The 12,469-nt window shown below is 46.5% G+C and overlaps 1 protein-coding gene across 1 annotated transcript; it reads right to left on the reverse strand.

Annotated features, from left to right (window-relative positions):
- Window positions 1-3,709: 3,709 nt before the first annotated feature.
- Window positions 3,710-4,834, reverse strand: LOC308329203 (kelch domain-containing protein 3-like; the record flags this gene model as incomplete). Its single annotated transcript, XM_080783407.1, has 1 exon — window positions 3,710-4,834. One exon carries the CDS (start codon window positions 4,832-4,834, stop codon window positions 3,710-3,712), a length of 1,125 nt encoding a protein of 374 aa, XP_080639533.1.
- Between the last annotated feature and the right edge of the window lie 7,635 nt (window positions 4,835-12,469).

The following is a 12,469-nucleotide window of genomic DNA, read 5'->3' on the forward strand; positions in this document are numbered from 1 at the left end:
TATCTCTAATTGTATTAAAATAACGTCAAACTCCAATCGTCAATATTGCAGCTGCACGGAAAGCTTAAATCATCCTCTTTTTATCTACGAGGTGTTTGTTTAATAAAAATCCACTGTAGACATGTTATGTATGAGCTACTCCCCGTCAGGAAATCCCTCGTCAATTTGTGCTGGAGTTTGGAAGTGCTCGTTAGATATCACTCAACTCAACAGCCCATGTGTACCACCTGTTTAGAATTTGCACATAATGCAGGAGACAACAGGAGGTTGCTTTACTAGTGCTTCCAAATTAGCACATCATAACATAACTATGTCTACGGTGGATTTTTATTAAACTAACACTTTGCAGATAGTAAGACGGTATAATGCAAGCTTTTCGTACAGCTGCAGTGTTGGTAAAGTTTGACGCTATTCAATACCATTAAATGGGACTTTTCCGTTTTCTTTTCAGCGCTATACAGACTGCGCCACCACCATGCCCCATTATCAGCGACGGCTCCAGAAAATTGTGACTGGGGGTGCTATGGAGGGGCTGGCTATTTAGAGGGGGGGCGGGGGGGGGGGGGGTAATGAATCTTGGTTTACATAGAAGAAGAAACTGTGTTATGGTTTACATTTAAAAAAAACTGTGTTATTCCCTGACCAATAACACAGTTTTTTTTATGCTAAACTGTGTGCTTCTAATCTTGTAATGTTATTTTTTTCCTGTATTTTACCTATTGTTTCATATTTTTGCCTACTGTAGCACTTTGAGAGTGCATTATAAATAAAATCCATTATTATTATTATTATTATTATTATTAAGTCAGTCAATTTGGCTTGTTTGGAGGGGGGGGGGGTTATTGGGGGCTAATGCCCCCCCTTGCCCCCCAGGAGTCAACCCACAGGGCCTACAGTCCTTCCACGCACCAGAATAGTACCTCCCAGTCCCGGGCAGAGGAGTTCAGGAGGAACGGATTGTGTGGCCCTGCTTTTTCCCCCTAGTAGTGTGACTGATCGATGTTTACAGCACCCCCTGGAGGCCTGGACTTGCATCACTCTCCTCCTCCTCCCACTCATGTGAGAGACACCCGGAGTATAGTATTAATGTATATACACGGCGCGCTGGAGGAGTTGGTGATGTTGCCACGCTGTTTGTTGACATAACCCCTCACGGCCACACTGACATTATTTATCTGTTGGATTTCAACCTTCCTGTTGACAGACACGGTGGACTGAGTGCGCTCTCTCTCTCTCTGTCTCTCTCTCTCTCTGTGTCTCTCTCTCTCTCTCTCTCTCTCTCTCCATTATATAAGTGTCATGGGGTTGTGTTTGTGGCCTCTCTCAGGAGGGATTATAGAGGTTTGTTCATAACCTCCTCAGACAACCTCTCTTCTATAAACTGCCCGCGGCAGCAGATCGAAGCAATGAAACGAAGCGAAGTCGCGGGCGTCACCTTATGGTGTTAACCCATTCTGACCTGAGATCAGATTCATACGAGGTTTCCACTGGACACACACTGGTCTGATTATTAACCTATTCTGACCTGAGATCAGATTCTAAAAATGTCAGTCGTTCTTCGATTTTTCAAAAATAGCAGACCTACAAGCTCGTAGCGCGCCACTCGGTGGCGCGCTATGAGCTTGTAGATCTGCTGTTTTTTAATAGCTAAAGCATGACACGATGCTATAACACCAAAATGGGTTCCCGTTCAGAACGGGTTAAGGAGTGGCGAGCACGTCTTCAGCGAGGGAAGGACTTTGTTTGTTTTCTCCGAAATGACATCATTTTGTTCTTCCAGTATACGAGAAGGCCAAAGTACTAAACAGGCTATGTTAATTCCTTCTTAACCAATAGTTTTTTTTCAATACGAGAGTTCTATGTCGTTCTATGTCTAGGTTGCACATCACAGACAGACTATGTCGTTCTATGTCTAGGTTGCACATCACAGCGCAGGGAGCCAGCTCTGCGTTCCTCTGTGCATTCTCACCCAAACTCAGGTCGTCTCCCAGAGACAAACTGCTCCCTAAATGCCCATTTCGTCTCATCTTCCATTATGCGTAATAATATAGAGTGTTGTTTAGTTAATATTTCCTCTGCCCGCCGGCCTTCGCTAATGTGTGATGTATGGAGTCCACCAGAGCGAGCCAATGAATCTGTGCCGATAATAATAACATCTATTTGGGTTCAGAGAAAAGAGAACATATTCCATCTGTGTAAAGGATGAACCTCCATCTGGGTGTATATTGACAACCTTGATGATGATCATATACTGTACCTACTGCACGTACATGCACGCGCACACGCACACACTCATGAGTGTGTGTGTGTGTGTGTGTGTGTGTGTGTACTGAATGAGACTCAGTCCAGCTGGGTCCAGTGAAGTGGATTAAGGTCTAATTCACCGGTCCTCAACATGCGGTCATGGGGACCCTTGCAGGGGGTCCTTGAAGGGGGATCCAGGGGGGGGGGCCCTAGCAGCTAAATTAACTATAGTCTTGTGTAGCCAATAGTCCGACACCCTACCCCTACCCCTGACCCTAACCTAGACGCACACGGAAGGCACGGGTGAGTCTCATAACCGGCCACTTATGTCGGAGCCACGGGTGAGTCTTAACCGGCCACGCATGTCAGCTATTGGTACCAAAGAACAAGATTCATGGGCTTAATTTCCTCTTTGGCAGTTTGAGGGCCGCTAATCGTTTAATCCAGTGTTCCACCGCGCGTAAAACTCTATAGCCGGCATTTTAAAATGCGGGTAAAGCGTTTTCATGGAGTCAAACTGTTAGACAAACAAAAGAGCTTTCAAGACTTTTGCTGGAAGCCCTAAATTGCTTTGACTATATATTTCCACCTCTTGCTTTTCAAACATGTCAAGACAAAGCTTTAAACCTCCCAAAACAAACTCACAGATCACATCTACTCCTAACCCACATCACATCTACTCCTAACCCACATCACATCTACTCCTAACCCACATAACATCTACTCCTAACCCACATCACATCTAAACCTAACCCACATCTACTCCTAACCCACATCACATCTACTCCTAACCCACATAACATCTACTCCTAACCCACATCACATCTACTCCTAACCCACATCTACTCCTAACCCACATCACATCTACTCCTAACCCACATCACATCCTAACCCACATCACAGAGAACATCACAGACTCACAGAGAGATGTCCTGTCCAAAGTTATAATAGTTCTGGCTTTTCTCCGTATTCATTTAGTTTTAATTCAGGGTTTTTTTAGAGCGGGTTTGCTAGTTTTTTATATATTTTATTTATATTTGTGACGACGCTTAGTTTTAGTTTAGCTTTTATTGGTTTCTGCATGTGTTTCATTTTTATACACTAAAACTTAGCGTTGTTTTTCCAGGTGCTGGATTCCAAAAGGTAGTAAGTTGGTCTATCATATCAGAAGAGGGGGTGCCGTACCTTTGGTTACATCAGTGTTCTCTATCCTGTGCTCGCAGTCATAAGGGACGAGGGGAGCGGATAATGGTGCCAGCTCCCACCAGACTGCTCCAGACCGTAATGCAGAACCGCTAGCTTGCATAGCGTCTTCAGACTGGGACTGAGGTCCAAGAGGAAAATCGGGGGGCGATATGCATTGAGAGGGGCCGGACTGAATCTGCCTGCAGGGGCAATATGAATTGCAAAGGCAGAAGGCGGCTGGCTATGCGAGGCTAGCTTTGTAGGCCAACATCAGTGTTTTCTATACGCTGTGCTTGCAGTGACGGGGAGCCCAACGAACGGAGGGTGCGGAGACGGGAGCCAAGGGTGCCAGCTCCCACCTGAGGTTGCGAGGGAGTCCAGACTGCTCCAGGCCGTGATGCAGAACCGCAAGCTTGCATAGCGTCTTAAGACTGGGACTGAGGTCCAAGAGGAAAAGCTCATAATCGTCGAGTCTGTTATCTTTATATCCTCCAAAGATGATGACACGATCTCCCACCATGCAACAGCAGCCGTCACTCACCAGAAACAAGCCGTTCACCTTGGGCTCAACCCGCTTCCACGAGAACGTCTCTGGACTTAATTTCCACATGTCGTTGCAGGGTCGTGCTGGCCACAACATGCCTCCATCATCCCAGTCACCACCAAATATGTACAGCTCTTCGTTGTAGACAAAGGCTGAATGACACTTGCGTTCTCCTGGAAGAAGCCGGGCAGAAGGAATGCTGAGCCAGCGGTTGGTCTCTGTGTCGAACACTCTCACGAGATCTCCTCCCCTTTGGCCCCCGAACACAAACATCTTTGTTCCCATGATGGTGGCAGTGTGACCCCATGAACCGGGCGGTGGAGTTCCCCAGGACTGAAGAAAAGACCAGACCATGGTGGTGGTGTCCAGCTTGTAGGTGTCATTACTGAATCCAGTCATTGAGGTCCATCCTCCATGGACATACATGTCCTTCCTCAAGACACAGGCCGAGTGGAACTCCCTCCCCTCTGGAACGCTCCCAGAAACCTCGGTGGCGAGCCGCCGCCATCCGTGGGTGTCGACGTCAAACGCGTACAGAGTGTTGCAAAGGCGACGCGTGCTCTCTCCTCCCCAGACGTAGACGGTATCTCCAACGAGCACGGCCGTGTGACCAAAGCGACCCGAGGGAACCTCGGGGGGGAGTTCTCCTCTCGTAGTCGGCGCCGGGGGCGACGTCGTCCATCTCAGAGACACGGTATTGAAGACGCACACGTTGACCTGAGATCTCGATGCTCGAGGTCTAGCTTTCCTCGGGTAACCTCCTTCAAAGATGTACACTTTGTGTCCCACGGGTACCGCAGCGTGACGATCCTTAAGAAGCCAATCGAGGATGCAATTCGGCTTCACTGTACAGCAGAACATCTTCCTGAAGGGAGCTCACTGTTTCTAAAGATACTGTCACCACCTCGCTCTGAACAGAAAGTATTATTGAACATGAGACCATTTTTGTAGCAGGACAGTGTGATGTCGGTACTGTATGACGTCAGAGAATCTCCATATTTGGTCAATGTTGCATGCCACATAATGTAATGGAGCCCAAACATGGAGTCTGTTCCAAAAAGCTAAATATGAAAGAATAACGTCTCAACCAAATAGCGGGTGCCACAGTACGGTACAGTAATACAGTGCTACACTATGATGTCATAGTGGGTGCCACAGTACAGTATGGTTGTAGTGGGTATACACCAAAGCATTATGGGACTAAAATTCCCATAATGCTTTGGTGCACTGCTCCTCCTTGTGGATAGGGGGAGGGCTATCTTAAGGCTCATTCATAGTCTGGATTTTCGGTGGTGAGGTGACCACCGAACTACAACATAGTAATGCATGGTGCTATCCATGGTGCTGCAGTAACACTGTAGGAGCTATCCATGGTGCTGAAGTGTGTAACACTGTGTAGGAGCTATCCATGGTGCTGAAGTGTGTAACAATGTGTAGGAGCTATCCATGGTGCTGAAGTGTGTAACACTGTGTAGGAGCTATCCATGGTGCTGAAGTGTGTAACACTGTGTAGGAGCTATCCATGGTGCTGAAGTGTGTAACACTGTGTAGGAGCTATCCATGGTGCTGAAGTGTGTAACACTGTGTAGGAGCTATCCATGGTGCTGAAGTAACACACTGTGTAGGAGCTATCCATGGTGCTGAAGTGTGTAACACTGTAGGAGCTATCCATGGTACTGAAGTGTGTAACACTGTGTAGGAGCTATCCATGGTGCTGAAGTGTGTAACACTGTAGGAACTATCCATGGTGCTGAAGTGTGTAACACTGTGTAGGAGCTATCCATGGTGCTGAAGTGTGTAACACTGTGTAGGAGCTATCCATGGTGCTGAAGTGTGTAACCCTGTGTAGGAGCTATCCATGGTGCTGAAGTGTGTAACACTGTGTAGGAGCTATCCATGGTGCTGAAGTGTGTAACACTGTAGGAGCTATCCATGGTGCTGAAGTGTGTAACACTGTGTAGGAGCTATCCATGGTGCTGGATGGCATTAACCAACATATGTCGGTTATTGCCATAAAAGGCTGCACAATTTACATCGTGATCATCCATTCTTAGCCAATTTCTGTATGTAGGGGGGGGTCCTCTTCAGCCAGCTCTCTTAAAAGTTGGTTGTAAGACCCCCTGTGTCGCCGTAGCAACCATCTCCTGGTCCAAAGCCGCTTCTCTTTAGTGCTGATGAAAATATATAATAAATATTATAAACCAGGATAACCGGGGGGGTGTGGCTAGCAGCTGTCCGGCAGACAATTATTCCTTAAATTAATGCCCTACCTCTTCGTACAACAATATGACACATGTGTGCAAACTAGCTTACAATGACTACTGAGCTTGTAGATTTTCACAACTTCTTTATTATTTTTTTATTATTATCTCCATATAAATATATATATATATATATATATATATATATATATATATATATATAAATATATGAGGTTTACCTCATATCCAACAATGTATTGAGTTATTGTGTGCAATATGTATAGTATATGTAAAAAAAAATGCATTTAATTAAAGTACACAACATAGGTATGCTAGGCTAATGACAGGTAGCTAATTTCACATTTCTGCCTCTTTACCAACTAATTACTTTATTTCTGTTATTGCATTTTAATTTACATTGAGTTGTGTATTTGATATTTAAAAAAGTGTTATATTTTCTTACTTTTGCAAAAGAAAAGCTGAAGAAAATAGGATTGTTAAGGCAGCATATTCTTCACCCTCCATTTCTCCCCCAACTCTGGAACAATGTTTTTTTCCTTTTTTTTTACCAGAACAATGCATCTTGGGAAACATGTTGCCTGTTGCCCAAAATTACTGTTACCCCGTGTCTCCTCATGTTGCCCATTGATGTTGATGTTGTCAGTTGATATTGACGAAAACATTGCTAGTGTATCAAGGCCCTTAAGGCACGGTAATTCTGGGGTAATACAATTTGAACAAATCTCGTGATTGCATAGATTGGCTTAACCTGAGGCCGAGTCTAAAAATGTCTTCATATTATTTTGGACACAATCAAAGAATCACGTGACATTGATCCGCTTCTCCTATTGGCTCATACTATAGCTGGCCATGACAAATGTTCCTTCGCAGCAATTTGCACGTACAGTGTGCAACACAAATATTCACTTGTGCACAACACGAGCACGCACACACGCACACACACACACGCACACACGCACACACACACACACACACACACACACACACACACACAGTGTAAAGAAACAAGCTTAGATACAGAGTTCCTGGACAAAGCTGCATGGCCTTGTATATTGTTTATGAATAAGGATCGTGTGTGGAGAGGCTTATCTATCCGTTAAGCTGCACACACCTGTACACACACGGTGCACACACACACACACACACACACACACACACGCACACACACACACACGCGCGCACGCGCGCACACACGCACACACGCGCACACAGCAAAATGTGATGTGTCGGCCATTGTGTCTACTGGTGCAAGAGAGAACTGTAAGCCTTGTACGGAGGGAAAATAAAATAAAAACCTTATCAGTTAGCATTACATGCACACCTACTGGTGGATACACACGCATGCGCACGTGCACACACACACACACACACCATGTTCGCAACATTTTAGAAGGCTTATCTGTGTGGCGCGGGGAGATAACATTAAGAGCAGAGAGATGCTCGGAGCGGAGAGGAGAGGAGAGGAGAGGAGGGGAGAGGAGAGGAGAGGAGAGGAGAGGAGAGGAGAGGAGAGGAGAGGAGAGGAGAGGAGAGGAGAGGAGAGGAGGGCCACCGTGGCAGCATGTATAGCTAATGTTGTAGAGGTAAAGAATGGAGCGCTATGAGTAGAGACAGCTACAGGAACAGAGGCAGACCGCTAGCAGCAGCAGGCTGGCTCGCGGTATAGACATTAGACCGCTGTAGGAACAGACAGGCGTGTTCTTTTTAAAGGATATACTTTCTGAGAGATGCTGTCTACACAAGAGGGTGTTCTTTACGGTCATTAATGCACGCCTGCAACGCTGCAGTGACTCGCCCGCCATGAGGCCACGTTCCGAAAAGCACAGCAGAAGTGCATTAGTGACCTCTCTAGACAGACCTCTCTAGTGCCCTGTATTGAAAACAGAAAATAATACAATCTCACAATGCATTTTGAGTTTGTACACCTGCTATTGTCGTCGTTTTTGTATTTTCACTGTTTGTGAAATTGCCAAGAGAGAGAGAGAGGAGATAGTTGTAGTGCAATTGTAACAGTTATAACAGTTAACCTTAAAACGAAAATCGATTAAAATTTGTATTTTCTTTTTTTTAAATGACAGATGCGTAGCCACTACGACGACAAATGTCAGGCTTTTCATGTCATGATTATGAATTGATTCTCTGTTATGCAAGTTCTCTGTGAACCCGTTGGACGTGTGTTTGACTGTACCCTTACTGGCCACGGGCCTATTATTATTATATTATTATTATACCGACATGCACATTTAAGGCTCTCCAATTCATACAGAATGTCGCAGCATGGTTGGTCTTCAACCAGAAAAGATTTCTCACTGCTATGTAGCACAGGGCTACACACTGCTATGTAGCACAGGGCTTTACACTGCTATGTAGCACAGGGCTTTACACTGCTATGTAGCACAGGGCTACACACTGCTATGTAGCACAGGGCTACACACTGCTATGTAGCACAGGGCTACACACTGCTATGTAGCACAGGGCTACACACTGCTATGTAGCACAGGGCTACACACTGCTATGTAGCACAGGGCTACACACTGCTATGTAGCACAGGGCTACACACTGCTATGTAACACAGGGCTACACACTGCTATGTAGCACAGGGCGTTACACTGCTATGTAGCACAGGGCTACACACTGCTATGTAGCACAGGGCTTTACACTGCTATGTAGCACAGGGCTTTACACTGCTATGTAGCACAGGGCTACACACTGCTATGTAGCACAGGGCTACACACTGCTATGTAGCACAGGGCTACACACTGCTATGTAGCACAGGGCGTTACACACTGCTATGTAGCACGGGGCTACACACTGCTATGTAGCACAGGGCGTTACACACTGCTATGTAGCACAGGGCTACACACTGCTATGTAGCACAGGGCTACACACTGCTATGTAGCACAGGGCTACACACTGCTATGTAACACAGGGCGTTACACTGCTATGTAGCACAGGGCGTTACACTGCTATGTAGCACGGGGCTACACACTGCTATGTAGCACAGGGCGTTACACTGCTATGTAGCACAGGGCTACACACTGCTATGTAGCACAGGGCGTTACACTGCTATGTAGCACAGGGCGTTACACTGCTATGTAGCACAGGGCGTTACACTGCTATGTAGCACGGGGCTACACACTGCTATGTAGCACAGGGCGTTACACACTGCTATGTAGCACGGGGCTACACACTGCTATGTAGCACAGGGCTACACACTGCTATGTAGCACAGGGCTTTACACTGCTATGTAGCACAGGGCTTTACACTGCTATGTAGCACAGGGCTTTACACTGCTATGTAGCACAGGGCTACACACTGCTATGTAGCACAGGGCTACACACTGCTATGTAGCACAGGGCTACACACTGCTATGTAGCACAGGGCTACACACTGCTATGTAGCACAGGGCTACACACTGCTATGTAGCACAGGGCTACACACTGCTATGTAGCACAGGGCTTTACACTGCTATGTAGCACAGGGCTTTACACTGCTATGTAGCACAGGGCTTTACACTGCTATGTAGCACGGGGCTACACACTGCTATGTAGCACAGGGCTACACACTGCTATGTAGCACAGGGCTACACACTGCTATGTAGCACAGGGCTTTACACTGCTATGTAGCACGGGGCTACACACTGCTATGTAGCACAGGGCGTTACACTGCTATGTAGCACAGGGCTACACACTGCTATGTAGCATAGGGCTTTACACTGCTATGTAGCACAGGGCTTTACACTGCTATGTAGCACAGGGCTTTACACTGCTATGTAGCACGGGGCGTTACACTGCTATGTAGCACGGGGCTTTACACTGCTATGTAGCACAGGGCTACACACTGCTATGTAGCACGGGGCTACACACTGCTATGTAGCACAGGGCTTTACACTGCTATGTAGCACAGGGCTACACACTGCTATGTAGCACAGGGCTACACACTGCTATGTAGCAAAGGGCTACACACTGCTATGTAGCACAGGGCTACACACTGCTATGTAGCACAGGGCTACACACTGCTATGTAGCACAGGGCTACACACTGCTATGTAGCACAGGGCTACACACTGCTATGTAGCACAGGGCTACACACTGCTATGTAGCACGGGGCTTTACACTGCTATGTAGCACGGGGCTTTACAAAATACGTGATTGCTGCCAGTGCTCAATTCTGCCATGTTAGGAAGATCAAGAGTCATCGTCTTCCGTGATTGGCTAACACAACTGATCGGCTTTGTGGATTGGTCAAACCTTGCATGACATTTGTGCCGTCAAACCAATATAAGTGATGTATAACACGGTCATTTGGGAGTCTGTTGTCTCTCAGAGTGAGGATTTAAAGAATCTGACTAGTTATACAGAGTGAGCAATGATCTGCTGGACGGTACATCTGAATGGAGGACCAAAAACATCCGGTTGTGTTGCTGTTGCAGTGAAGCATGAAGTGTTCACCTTTGGAGGATGTTGTGATGAAAACCTTGTTCAGATGGATGTGAACGTCTTCAACACAGTGTCTCTGCGCTGGAGGAAGTTGACCCCAGAGACAAATGGAAGACGCCAAGACCACACAGCTGTGTTAATAGAATATGTTGTCTACGTCTGGGGAGGCTACCGTGGAGGGAAGTACTGTAACATGCTTTATGCATTTGATGTGGACACCCATCTGTGGGTCAGAACCAAGGCTTCTGGGACTCTTCCTGAAGGCGGCGCTACCACTCAGCCTGTGTCTTGGGGAAGGTCATGTATGTCTATGGAGGATACAACCGAATGATTAAACGCAATAATGACATCTACAAGTTGGACTCCACCACAATGGTCTGGACTTTAATTAACACCAGAGGAACGCCACCACATGCTTCATCAAGTCACTCTGCCACCATAATCGGGACAAAGATGTTTGTATTTGGGGGCCATGGGGAGTCTGGGGTCTCCTACAACACCATCAGTGTATTTGACACAGAGACCAGCTGTTGGCTGAACATGCCTTCTGCACAGCTTCTTCCAGAAGGACGCTGGAGTCATTCAGCCTTTACCTTCAATGGAGAGCTGTACATATATGGTGGTTACACCTCGAACCAGGTCTTCAAAGATGTGTGGAAATTCAATCTAGAGTCATTCTCCTGGAAGAAGGTCAAGCCCAATTGGAAACGCCCGCCTCAGATGTCTTTCATGTGCTGTTGCATGGTGGGAGATCGTGTCTTCCACTTTGTTGGTTGGAACGACCCCGCTGGTAACCTGATTATCTTAGACCCAAGTCCTCGTCTCAAGATGCTATGCAAGCTGGCAGTTATTCAGTACGGTCTGGATCAGTCTGAACTCACGCACGACATCAGGTGGGAACTGGCAGCCATGACTACAGTAGCCAAGATATCAGTCCGCAAAAAAAAGAAATTGTGTAATATTTTATAAAAGGTCCAGCTGGCACAGATGAATAAACCACAGATGACTTCAGCTCTGTGTATAAAGTTCTCCTGTATTTTTAGGTGGAACCAAAGCATGCTCCTAGTTTGGAACCTGCACCAAATAACTCTTAATTTCTTTAAGCAATACGTACAGTGACAATAATCACCTTCCCTGACCGGCTTCCCTCCCCCGAACACGGGTCTATTGGTGTAAGGTCTGTCGGAACTCGCACACAACATCAGGTGGGAACTGGCTAGCCTGGCTAATAAGCCAGACCGAATCAGCCGTTGGCAAAAATAAATTGCCTGCCGGCGGATTACGGTCTGGAGAGGCTCAATTGTACGCCCATTTCCTACATCAGAGAACTGGTGTGGCCAATCGGCAATGGCACAGATGAACCACAGATGACTTGAGCTCTGTCAATAAAGTTCTTCTGTATTTTACAGTGGAAACAAACTTTTTTTTGTTCGGAACTTGCACCAAATTGGCACTTTTTGATCGGTAAATGGTGCATCTATAGCGATTGTGGATTACATTCATCCATTCACACAGCGATGCCAGAGGAAACCATGCAAGGCACCAACCTGCACATCGGGAGCAATAAGGGCCTTTCTCGGCCCCACCTCTCTCCCTGTGGTTTAGGATCCAAGATGGCCGCCGCAGCACCAGGAGGGGATGGCCTTACTTCAACTCTACAGGACGACTCAACTTATTTTTTTATTTTTAATTTCAGTTTACTAAACTGTGTAGCTGAACACACTGACTGTCTGCTGTGTAGCTGAACACACTGTCTGTCTGCTGTGTAGCTGAACACACTGACTGACTGCTGTAGCACAGAGCTTTCCACACTACGCAATTGTACCAGTGATCAAT

The sequence above is a fragment of the Protomyctophum bolini genome (genome assembly GCF_963924005.1).
Source record: "Protomyctophum bolini genome assembly, chromosome: 15".
Taxonomy (NCBI): domain Eukaryota; kingdom Metazoa; phylum Chordata; class Actinopteri; order Myctophiformes; family Myctophidae; genus Protomyctophum; species Protomyctophum bolini.